The sequence below is a fragment of the Equus caballus genome, chromosome 19 (genome assembly GCF_041296265.1).
Source record: "Equus caballus isolate H_3958 breed thoroughbred chromosome 19, TB-T2T, whole genome shotgun sequence".
Taxonomy (NCBI): domain Eukaryota; kingdom Metazoa; phylum Chordata; class Mammalia; order Perissodactyla; family Equidae; genus Equus; species Equus caballus.
Window position 1 is genome coordinate 44,741,132 of NC_091702.1, and position 12,887 is coordinate 44,754,018.

The 12,887-nt window shown below is 47.0% G+C and overlaps 1 protein-coding gene across 4 annotated transcripts in view; it reads left to right on the top strand.

Moving 5' to 3' along the window:
* The window catches only part of SLC12A8 (solute carrier family 12 member 8), a 129,799-nt gene that overhangs the window by 78,292 nt on the left and 38,620 nt on the right, over nt 1-12,887 (top strand). For all 4 annotated transcript variants that reach the window (XM_070243642.1, XM_070243641.1, XM_023623604.2 and 1 more), the window contains one exon: nt 2,361-2,474. In XM_070243642.1, the coding sequence (XP_070099743.1) occupies nt 2,361-2,474 (114 nt within the window). The remainder of the gene's footprint in view (nt 1-2,360; nt 2,475-12,887) is intronic.

The window sequence follows — 12,887 nt, forward strand, 5'->3', positions numbered from 1 at the left end:
TTGAGAGGAGAGGCTGGGGCAGCGGCCATGTAGTGTGAGCGCGTGCTTGTGGGAGTCTGGGGGCTGCATTTGTCATCCGCTCTGCAGAGAAACGGGACCGAGGCAGGCCTCCCCGACAGACCCCCGTGGGAGCCAAGTGACTTATCCTCTCATCTCGGGGTCTTGTTGGTGGGATGGAGGGAGAAAAAAGGCCTCCCAGTGACTCATCTATGAGACTTGAAATCCCTCTGACCCTCAGGCTGGCCAGGGCAAAGCCCTTCAAGAGGATGACCAAATACTCGCCTGTGTCAGGGCCGCCTTAGGACCGGCAGAGATCAAGGGAGCCTGATGAAGTGTTTATGTCCTGCAGGCTGGCCTGCCCAGCGCGCGCATAGCCCAGCGCTCAGATGTGCTTTCAGACCTGTGCGTCATCCCAGCTTGGCTGAGCTCCGTTCCAAGGCGGGCTGGGCTGGTTTTCTCCTCAGAAAGGCTAGTCAGTGGGGTCAGCCAGCGGATAAACTAAAGTTAACTTAGCTATTATTGCCTTTCTGTTAATGAGGGGAGGACCAGCTATGAGGATGCCAAACCTCTCAGAAATGCTGCACAGTCCTTGAGATTTCATATCCCAGGACAGATTCTGTGTTCAGGCAAAAGAAAGCAATCGACACTGATTTTAAGTCTTGACCGGCCTCCCAAGAGTGCCTTGTGCTTCACTGAGCTTTCGTTTTATTATTTTTTTGAAAAATATTTTTCCTATGAAGTTATGGATCTTGGAAGCCGTGAGAAGCGCTGGCGATCTCGTTGGACTCGTGAGCGAGCAGGAGCTCTTTTGTGGATGGAAGCTCAGAGAGAAGCTAAGCCCTGAGCGGGTGTGGAGGACAGGCAGGAGGGAGATTCTGTCCCCACAGCCCTGGGGGCCCACCGGAGTGATGGCTGAGTGCCCATCCTCCATGATTACGGGGGTTGAGGGAAAAGGAGCAGGATGGGCTTCTCTTGGACTCTAGTTAACAGGAACAAACCAGCTCCTTCTCAGAGATGAGATTTGAAAGCAGAGGCTGGGTATCCTGGGTGTTTCTGAGCCCAAGAACATTCGACTTGTATCTTAAAATTCCTCAGCCCACTAACGTGTCCAGAGATGCTGTTCAAAGGGACCTCCTTTGACAAAGAAACAAAGAGCCTGTAGGATTGAAAGCACCTGACAATTCTATTAAAGTCAATGTACCAAATGTGCAAAATGCTTTGAAGAAGTCGTATCTGAGATCTTCCTGCTATAACGTGGTCTGTGGACAAGTCAAACCGAAAGCATGGATGTGAGATGTGCTCATAGCCAAGAGATCTGAGAGAAGATTCTTCTCAGTGTGACCCATATTTGCCACCTGCCTCCTGGATGCCAGGTGCAGTGCTTGACTCTGGGGGACAGAGGCGTGGAAGACTGGATTTCTTGCCCCAAGGAGTCTAGTTGGGGAAAGACCTCACGTGGCCAGTCATGGTGCCCCGGGCACTTAGGAGGAATTGCTTCTGATTAGGAAGTTCCTGTAAAGCCCAAAGGAAGCAACATTTGAGATGGGCTTGAAGATTGAGCACAATATTGATGCATAGAGATGTAGGAGAAGGTTCTGGAAGGCAGGGGACACAGGGATGGGCATTCGTGGTGTTCTTGGGAGGAGTCATCTGTGTGACTGTGTGACTGGGAGAGGCGAGGCAAAGGATGACAGGAAATGGTGGGCTGTTGCCTGGTTGTGGAGGGAGTTTGAACTTGGTTCTGTAGCTCCAAGGGACCCACGGGAAAGTTTTTGAACAGGGAGGTATCTTAATTTTTAAAATTAAAAGCCAACACATAAATACATGCTCATTGAAAGATTTTAGTTATGCTGAAGTCTATGAAGCAAAAAATGGAAATGCTCCCCTTCCCAGAGGTAATTTCTGTTCCCCTTCATGTCATTTCATTGGCCTGTGTTTACCTGTATAGATACACAAAAGTCCAGTGCTAGAAGTGGAAAGGAAGATGGTTCTGTCAGACCTCCTCTCTCTCTGTCTCTGTCTCTCTCTCTCTCTCACACACACACACACACACACACACCCCTCTACATTTTTTTTTTTCCTGAGGGAGATTCGCTCTGAGCTAACGTCCATACCAATCAGTCATCCTCTACTTTGTATGTGGGTCACTGCCACAACATGGCTGCTGCCGAGTGGTGTAGGTCCACGCCTGGGAGCTGAACCCAGGCTGCTAAAGCGGAGCACGCTGAACTTAACTGCTAGGTCTCTGGGGCTGGCCCCCATCCCCCTACCTTTTAATGTTAGATAAATAAGACTGTAATCTAGGGACAACTGCACTATGGCTTATCGCTTGGCTCATGTTTCTCTTTGTATTATTTCAGAACATGGTTTTATTGGATATTCACCAGAACTGCTGCAGAACAACACTCTGCCAGATTACAGCCCTGGGGAGTCTTTTTTCACTGTCTTTGGGGTGTTCTTCCCAGCAGCTACAGGTATAGTAATCTGGATTCTTTTTCATTCTCACATTAGGGGTGTAAAGGCTTGGTTCCCAAAACTCAGTATCATAAGTGGCCTGCGTGTGCTCTTAGGGTGTGGTTCTGACCTTAGAGATGGCCTTAGCTTTAACTAAAAATCTATTATTGTGACAGAGAGTTTACTTGTTCATGATTCCTGAAGGCCCCCGACATGATTTAATCCTCCTCCCCCCCACACTTGTATACTGACACTTCTTGGCCAACTTGATAGAGGGGACATATTTCTCTTAGGGCTGAACAGGCTGGATTCCCCAGCAAGACAAGCTGCCCTTTCCACCCTGGGATAGGAGCAAACTTGGTCTAGAAACTTCTCTTTCTTTCCCCAATGCTGAGTCTTCTCCCGGAGGACAGAGAAATGCTATTCTTTTCTTGCTACACTGGACGTGGGTGAAAGTGAGATCCTATGGGCGATGAATGAGTCTCCTGACCTGGCCTCCCCCTGTCCCACTCTACAGTGGCCAGAGAGGAGCCTTCCACAACCGCAGTCCTGGGAGAACTCTTGTCTTATGCTTGGGGCCCTGGCCGGGAAGGCAGTAACCTAACATGTTGACAAGGTGATCCATAGGAAACAAACATCTACCAGGGACTGAGCTTGTCCCCAGGGCACAGACTCAGACAAGCTTTTAACCCACCAACTGGGAGAAGATATTTGCCAATCATATATCCAATAAGGGGTTAATTTCCAAAATATATAAAGAACTCACTCTTGATCAAGGCACTGCTGATGCCCTGGAGTGTGGCTGATTTTGTCTCCTTATCTTCTTCTCCCTCTGCCTTCCAAAATGTGGCCGTTTCCTTGCTCATTATCCTCTCCCGAAATAAGACAGGTGTAGAAAAAGGAGGAGGAGCTACTAGAATGTCGAAAATGTAAAAGACTGTTCATGCCGAATGTTGGCGAGGATGTGGAGACTCTGGAGCTCTCATCCATTGTTCATGGGAATGGAAAATAGTACAACATTTTGGAAAATAGTTTGACAGTTTCTTAAAAATCAAACATACACCTAACCATTCCACTCCTAGTTATCTAGTGCAGAGAAACAAGTGCATGTGTCCGTATAAAGACTTGTACACGAAAGTTTAAAGGAGCTTAATTGGTAATAGTCCCAAACTGGAAACAGCTCAAATATTCTCCAACAGGTGAATGGATAAACAGATTATGGTGCAGCCATACAGTATAAAACTACTCAGCAATGAAGAGGAATGAACTATTGATAAATGCAACAATATAGATAAATCTCAAAATAATAATGCTGTGTGAAAGAAGTCAGACAAAAAAGAGTAACTTTTTTAAGAGATAAAATTATATGAAACTTCATTTATATAAAATTCTAGGAAATGCAAATTATAGGAACAGAAAGCAAATCAGTGGATGCCTGGAATTGGGGGTGAGGGGAGCAGGAGGGAGGGACGAGGAGATTTCGGGGGATGAAGAATAGATCCCTGACTATGGCGGTGGTTTCACAGGTGTATTCACATGTCAAAATTTTGCAGCTTGTTACACCTTAAACAGCTTATTATGTTACTTATGCCTCAGTAAAGCTATTAAAATGAAAAAAATTAACAACTTTAATCGCCTTTAACTTTCCTCATCCTTCAATTTTCTTGCTCCAGCAATGGCCCCTTTCTCGCCTCTTCAGAGCCAAAGACTAGAGCTTTGTCTGAGCTCCTCGTCTCCATTTTCCTGCCTCCTGCTCCACTCCTCCACTGTCTCCGTTTGGAATTCCAAACGTGTCTCTCCAAGGAAATGGTGCTTTCCACAGTCATCAGTGACTCTCACGTTACTCAAGTCAGTGGACATTTTAAATTTCTCCATGTATTTGCCCTCTCAGTGGCATGCCGCCCCCTCCTTCTCTTCTCTTGTGTTTTAGGACGCAGCACCCTCCTGTCTCCCTCCGACCTCTCTGACTTGCCTTCATAGGCGCATCCCCTTCTGCCTGCCCATTAAATGTTGGGGTTCTTCAGGTTGTGCCTAGGCCCTCTTCTCTTCTTTTTCTGCTGTTTTCTTTGGAAACTCATCCATGCTCACTGTTCAATAACCATCCACAAAGCTGATGACTCCCAGTTTATACCTCTAGCCCAGACTTCTCTAAGCTTCACATCATGTATTCAATTGCCTACCTGACATCTTCTCTTGGGCATCTCAGATCCAACATGTTCAGAATCTAACCCATCCCACCTACCTGCCCCCCAACTGATTCTCCTCCTCTACTCCTGGTCTCAGGAAGTGGCACCTCCATCCAGCCAATTGCTCATGCCAGTAATGGGGAGATATTCATGATACCTTCCTCTTTCTTACCAGTCCCCTCCAAGTCCTGTCACTTTACCACCTAAAGATCACTGGATTCTCTCTACTTCTCTCCATCTCTACCATCTGGCCACTCTGGTCCAAGCTTCATCTCTCACCTGGGTCACTGCAGCGGCCTCCTACCTGACTCCTCTTGAGCCTTGGCCACAGGAATGAGCCTAGCACTCAGCCTCAGTCATGGCAGGTAGAATCTTGATCCACAAAGCCAGGTGTGCCAGCAACAGGGCATCGTTTTCATTGTTTTGAAATGAAAAGACAGTCAATCTCTGATTCTAAGCCTTCATTCTTGTAAGATGACTGAAAACTGATGTCAGTCATTCGTCATGCCTCCATCTTGCCCTGCCCTTCTATCCCAGGTCTTAGGGTCCTGCACAGTACCAAGGACGTTAGGGGGACTCTGGCTAGTCAGCATCTGTGCACGTAGCCAGGCCCTCCCACTGTCCTGTCTGCGGATCCCGTCAGGTTCATGCCGTCTGCTGCTTCTGAGCCACTTTTGGAGAGCAGAACTCTGCTGAGCCCGGGAACCCTATGCTTAGAGTCCATGCACTTCTCAGACCCTTCTTTTTGGTGTCTTGCTGGATCCCCCCCAATGCTGCCAGGGAGCGGGCCCCAGGTGCCCGTTGCTGTAGATTCTGTGGGCGTTTCTCTCCCTGACCCCAGGGCCAATCTTCTGTTCTAATAGGGGAGACACTCCTGTCCAGGGCCAGTTTTGTGGGCCTGGACCTATGCATTCACACTGGGTCCTAAGCTCAGAAGGGCCTCATGCTTAGTTTAATGCTTGGCTGTTGCTAAAATTCTTACTAATTTTTGAACAAGGGATCCTGTATTTTTTTTGTTTTGGTGAGGAGGACTTTCCCTGAGCTAACATCTGCTACCAATCTTCCTCTTTTTTGCTTGAGGAAGATTAGCCCTGAGCTAACGTTTGTGCCAGTCTTCCTCTACTTTGTATGTGGGTTGCCACCTCAGTGTGGCTGACGTGTGGTGTGGAGCACGCTGAACTTACCCACTGCGCCATGGGGCCAGCCCAGGATCCTGTATTTTTATTTGCACTGGGCCCTGCAAACTGTGTAGCAAATTCTGTTCTTGTTGACTCCATGCTTTCCCCAGCCACTCCGCTGCATCTTTTCTACTTCCTTCATCTTCCAAAATCTCCTAAGGGCCCAGGTTTTTGAGAAACGGAAGCCAAAACAGTGTGCAGGCAAATTCTGCTTCCTCTCTGCCAAGTATCTCCCCTAAGGCAATAAAATAGAGGTCAGCTTCCTCTTGAATGGACAGTAAAGGCAAGGGGGAAAATAAAACAGAGGGAATTTTAAAAAGTTAACATCTGAAAATATTGTCCAGCCCTCGCTTGCAGTTGACCTCCCCCCACCCCCACCAGACGGACGGAGCACGTGTTCAAGAGGCTTCCCACCTGGGCGTTTCCTCCAGCCTGGCAGTGAGACCCGGGCGCAGGTGCCAGGGTAGCAGTTACACCTGAGGTGGGGCTGCGGCCTCCTTGGCTGGCAGCATTCCAGAGGGCCTTCTTCTCAGACCCCCCAGGAGGTTGTCTCAGTAATGTGACCCTCCTGAGCCCCCTCCGTGCTGCTCCCACGGCTTCCCTCCTTTGCCTCTCCAGGCCCCGCATCTTATAAAGAGAGGGGAGGCCTGGTCTGAGAGCGGGCAGGTGGCGAGCCTCTGCTCCAACACTTCTCCCTCCAGTAAGAAATTAGCAGTAGCCTGAGGTTTGAAGATGCCACCAAGTGGCATCTTCAGAGTTTGAACTGGACTAACATTTGAGATCAGCGTCCAGCAACTCTTAACTTTTTGTCTTTTAATCCATATTCATTTTTGACAATCATACTTAAAAACCTCAGATACACTGGAAATTCTGATCAGCCTCCCTAGACCAGAGAGGGGTGTCTTTGTCCTTCCTTTGAGAAAGATTGCTGCCTAAGAATATTAGTCTAACTTTATTTTTTGTGGTTTAAATTATGAAAATATTATTTTGTAATATTCCAAATATAAAATTATAACGTTGAACGAACTGTCTACACAGGCTTCTTTTACTCTGCCCTTCTTAGGGGATGTGCTTCCCTGTCCCTCCCACCTCGGCCCAACTGGGTTGCGAATCACTGATCTGATCCTTTATTTTACCAACTGGGAAAGGAGGGGCACAGAGGAGCTGATGAAGGCTCGCCAAAGGTCACCCCAATAATTAGTGCCCAGAGTCGGGCCACCTTCCTGCTGTGGGGAGTTGCCCTCCTCTGGCTCTCTCTCTGTTTTCCAGGGGCCCCAGTGTAAACACGGTAGGCAGGACGAACAATTTGTATCACTCAGCTTTCCCCTGGCAGATGTTCCGTTAAGCTATGAAAAGTATGGATGATTGACAGTTTCCATGGTGATGGATTTGCTAAGGATTAGCTCTGAGTGAGTCACGGCTGGGGCCCCCTCCAACACCATCCTCTTCTGGAACAAGAGAACTTTCAGGCTGTGGAGAGGGGAGAGGAGTTTGGAAGAACAAACACGTCAGTCCCCTTACCCTGTGTCCCCATCTCCAGCCAGAGATGTATTATTTAGGTGACCTCAGAGATTTTATCCCAAGGGCAGGAGACTTCCTGGGAAGAGCAGCTGAAGACTGAGTTTCAGTGGTTCCTCTGAAAGCAAGTCCTTCTGTCCTCACTGTGCTCCACCCCACCCTGTGGTAGTGGCTGCAGGGTGGGGCTGGGACCTTGGAGTAGACTCCGCATTTGCTTTGTCAAAACATTTTCCTTCTCCAAGTTATGCCACCAAACTTTCCCTGAAAAACAAACATCTCTCCCTACAGGGTTTTCACACACACACACATACACACACACACACACACACACACACACTCAAATGCAGCCACTCCAGGGATCCAGGACCACAATACGTAGACATGGAAATTCACTGGGAATCATACCAGTGTGTGAAGTTATGTAACCCTTGTCCCCAAATCTCAAGCTCTTACTGGAAGGGATAAGGGCCTCTTGTGGTTGACCACACCCAGCATAGAAATGCAGCAGGGAAACCAATAGCCTTTACCAGAATGTCCATAGTCACCTTCGGCCTGGTCAAGGGCCATTCTATTCTGTGACATTCTTTGACCTCCCTGGACCTGATTCCCTCTCCCCACTCACACACACACACACACACACACACACACACACACACATACACACACGCACGTGCCTTGAGAAGCTCTGGAAATCTGCTGACCCCTCTGGATTGGCTGGCTGTCTTCAGGACAGCTCAGCAATGGGCGTCAGTGCCAGCCCCCTGCTCCAGCCTACCTCCTGCCTTCCGCCCCTCCCAAGATATCCCCTAGGTCTCCTCACAAGTTGTGTGTCTAGTGGGTGAGAGAAAAAAGACCTTCTGGGCCAGAAGGGGGTCCCCAGGTTTAAGGAACTGAGAGCCCCAAAGAAGGACAACCTGCAAGGGGGGCCCGCCCACTGCATTCTGATGGACTTGTGAGCTGGAGCAGGAGGAAAGAAGGAAGCTTTATAATTATTTTCCATGTTTATTTTTGTATTTTTATTTATAGAATTAATTTACAATTTTATCAAAATTATTATAAATATCTATAATAATCCTCATCACTGCAGTAGCCTCCTGTGTCAAGCACTGTGCTGAGCCCTTCACATACGCTGTTTCCCTTAAACCTCACCACAGCCTGGGGGCTTCTATCAGATGCAGATTTACCGCGAAGCTGACGAAACGTAGGCTTCTGGGGCCCTCAGTTGCATGAGCTCCTTCTAAAGCCTTGTTCCTAATTTCATATTCATCACTGTATTTTTTTTAAAGTTTCAGGCGGGTTCATAGAACCCAGATCCTTCCATGGGTTCTATTCTTAATCTGTTTTACAGATGAGGAGAAAAAGACACAGAGAGGTTATTTTCCACGGTCCCCCAGACAGTAAGTGGTGAATGCCATTTCTTCCTTCGTACTTTGGAGAGGATGCTGGAAGAGAGGACACACACCTGTCTGGAGCTGACCCCAACCCAGAAGCCAAGAAATGTCCTTTAGTCCTGGCATTTGAATGTCCCATTATTTGACACCGTCTGTCCCAATGGAATCTCTAAGGTGTTGAAAGGGTGGGGGACTGACAAGTTCTGCCTCCAGGAACAGAGTGAGGAGGGGCTGAAAGATCCCTACAGGAACAGCTAACCAAACAAACCAGGAAGCCAGGTGTGGAGGAGGAGCAGGGTTTGGAAAGCAGGCGGAAGCTAAGGAAGGCAGCCGGAGTCCTTAGGAGCCCAAGGGATTCCTGAGTGAGATGTGGAGCCCATTCTTTCCGGGCTCGGAGCCGACATTTACTTAGCACCTACTGGGTGCCAGGCCCTGTGCTCAGTGCCTCATAAACGTTCATTCTAATTACAAGAGGCCTGCGAGATGAGGAGTCTGCTCCCCGCCTGTGGATGAAGAGACGCAGAGCCACACTGCCTGCCGACAGTAACAGACTGCTTTCCTCAACAAAAACGGCAGGGGGGAAGATTTGGGCACTTAGTGCGTGGGCGTTCTACCTTAATGAAAAAGAAAAATAATAAAGTCATGAACTTAGAAAGAAAAGAAAATAGGCAGCAGAGACACAATTAAGCTATACATCGAAAGAGAAAATTGCAGGTTTCTGAGGACACAGACTTGGATTGAAAAGCTCCCAGGAGGAAGCTTGGAAGTTCCTTGAGAAAGAGTGAGTAGTCCTTCAATGAACAGCTAACAGAAGCCAAAAAAGCCTATAAAAACTATTGGCCTTTTTTCCCCTTTCTAATTCTCGTTTTCAGGAACAAAAAAGAAAATAAGGTGGGAAGTGGATTATGATAATAGGCAACCAGTGAAGACTTTGATCGGTGGGCGCCACGGGTGACTAAGGGGCAGGGAGAAAAAAAAGGGAAGGACCCCTAACTTGCAGATGTTGGTAAGTGGTTACCTGACGTTTATGCTGGTTATTTAAACCAAGAGCTTATTTTCAAGATGTATAAGGGATCAGTTCCTCTCCTGGCCGTCCATGTCTGTTGTCAGACCAGACATTTGAGCTGGGATACCAAGCCCAAGGCCCCTCTTCACCCGGTGCCACCCACCCAAACTACAGGCGTAATGTCAGTGCCCAGGAGGTTATGGATGGCGCTGGAGGTTTAGCCTTATAAACCTAAGCTGGTCAAGTGATGGCCAACACCATCTTACTTCCATATGAAAGCTGAGACAATAAAGATATGCTAAAAGGCCATAGGACTAGGGTGGAAGACCAAGTTAGAGGCTTTAACCATAAGAAGCAAGCTGTTTACGTAGGTGACACGGTAAAAATGTGCAGACCAGATCATCATCCTGATTCAGGGAGGAAATGTGGTTTTGGGTAAAGCAACTGCTTCCTGGAACTGGCACCTTAAGACCTATGAGGAGGGGAAACGCCCTCAACGAGGCAGAGACTAGTGATTTGGAACTGGTGACAGAAGTACCTGTGGGTAAACCAACGCGTAGGGCTGATTCTAACTGGGAAGTTCAGCCTTCTGGTGGGGGTGGTAACCCCAAATTAATCATGCAGTGACTCTGTTTTAAAAAGAGAAACCCAAGAAAAGCATGAGTCTCAGAAGGAAATGGAGAGACTGTATGATGTAGTGGAAAGAACCCTTATTTGAGATCCAGAACCTTGAAGATTAGTACTGGTTCTGCTAGCAGTTAGCTTGAAAAATTGGGCAAAATCACCTCCCCTCTTTGAGCCTCAGTTTCCTCATGTGTAAAATAGAACACTGGAGTAGATGATCTCCAGGACACCTTCCAGCTTTAAGAATCGTTGATTCTAAGTAGCCATTTTAAACAATTTTAGGAAGCCTGCCAAGGAAAGTGTAAAGATCCAATAGTAAGTACGAAACGGATAGTTTGTGTTTCCCAAACTGTGTTTCATGGAACACTAATAATGAATAAAATGTTTCATTTAAAAGAAAAAAAAGGTTCAGGGGCTGGCCCCGTGGCTGAGTGGTTAAGTTCATGTGCTCCACTTCAGCGGCCCAGGGTTTCGCCAGTTTGGATCCTGGGTGTGGACATGGCACCACTCATCAGGCCATGCTGAAGCGGTGTCCCACACAGCACAACCAGAGGCACTCACAACTAGAATATACAACTATGTACTGGGGGGGCTTTGGGGAGAAGAAGAAAAAAAGAAGATTGGCAACAGTTGTTAGCTCAGGTGCCAATCTTTAAGAAAAATATATATACATTAAAAAAAAGTTCCAATTGTCAAATAAGTTTTGGGAAACACTATGTTCTACATTTCTCAGAGATAGACAATGAATATTAATTTATTACAGGCATTGGTAAATCCAGCAATGAAAACCTCTCTAATCTTGTTTAATCAAGGTTTGCCTAACTTTTTTTAAACTGTGGAACTTTTTTTTTTTTAATGTAATATTTGTAAAACATCTGGACACGAAAGTTCTGGGAAATGGTACTGTATCTGTTTTACTGTACCCACCCTAAACCTAGCTCTAACATTAGTGATAATATTTTTAGATTACACCAGACGCAGACAGAGAGCAAACTAGAGAATCTCTATATATAATACTTGACGAGCATGGGCAAAAAATACTAAATCAAAATAATTTTTCTAAATCTAACTGGCAAGCAAGGCATTTATAGTTTACCGGAACTAGAGATCATCTGCTTAAGAATTGTGTAGTCACATGCAGGCAAAATTCTGGAAGTGACAGCCACGGTGTGCAAGCCAATCTAGCAAGTGTGCACAGATCACACGTTACCCCACCAGGAATCACTCACGAGGCTTCCTGTCTGGAGCACAGGGTGCCTCCACTTCCTTGTCTCTGGTGCTTGGGGTCTGTGGTACTGACTACCTACTTTGTCTCAAAAGCCAGCTTTCTGGCTGTCTGGGTCTGGCCCATTCCTTAGGGAGGCCTGTGTCAGCGTCACTTTCTCCTCCCACTGACCAGGATCTCAGCATACTCCACTCCAGGCCAGCTAGTGGGACCTATAATCAGTTGGGTCATCGACTGCGTAAGAGATTGTCGGGGAGAAAAAAAGGGCGTTTGTTATGAATACAGAACCTGTTTGGAAGCAGGAAGCAATTAGGATTAATCAGTCACTTTCCTAGACAGAGGCATATATAGTCATGGTGGTTTAACAGTGATGACACGTTCTGAGAAATGCATCGTTAAGCGATTTCGTCGCTGTGCAAACATCATAGGGTGTGCTGAAGGGGAACAAAATTTGCCACCCCAAAAATGTGTGTCTTTAACATGAGAATTATTTTAGGCTGATTATTCTTAAGAAATAGAAGACTCTGAAAGTATTTCTTGCTACCTCCCCCTTAACAGCCTAAAAAACCTCTCTCAAGAGCGAGCTATCACCTTAGCGTAACGTGAGGTAGGTGGTGGGCAGGGACGAAGCAGTGAAGCCCCTTTGTTGGGCTCCCCTGTGTTCTGTGTCTGTGTGCCCAAACGCTGGCTTTCCAAACATTTGCTCCTTTTCATCCACCTGTGAGTTGCCTTCCTTCCCTTTAAAGTCTCTGACTCTCGCCACCCCCAACATCTTCCTTGGTCTTTAGTTGAGGAAGGTATTTAAGGTGAGGGCGTTGGCCATTTTGGTGAGTTACTTGGTTTTCCTGGTTTTCTCCTATGTATACGTGTTATTAAACTTTCGTGTTCCTCCTGTTAATCTGTCTCATGTCGATTTAATTCTTAGATGAGCCAGAAGAATCTAGACAGAGGAAAAAATCTAGGTAGAGGAAAATTTCTTCCTCCTCAACAGTACTTACGCAAGTGGAGCTCACATGGATCTTCATTTATTAACTTTGGTAAACAATCTGAAGGAAAGTGTACAAAATGACATGACAATGTGTAGGAGGTACTAAAACGGCAAAGAATAAATAGCAGTCTGTAATCTCACAAAGCTGCATGAATGGGCATAAAATTGCCAGGGGCTTGGAGGCAGACTCAGGCCATTTCAGACAGTGGGAGGCAGTGTGGCCGTGCAGGTGAGGCACCAGCAAGCCTGGGCACAGGTGGGAACCTTGGCAGAGGGTCAGAATTTGAGAGGTCTAGGAAGGGAGGAAGGGGTGGTGT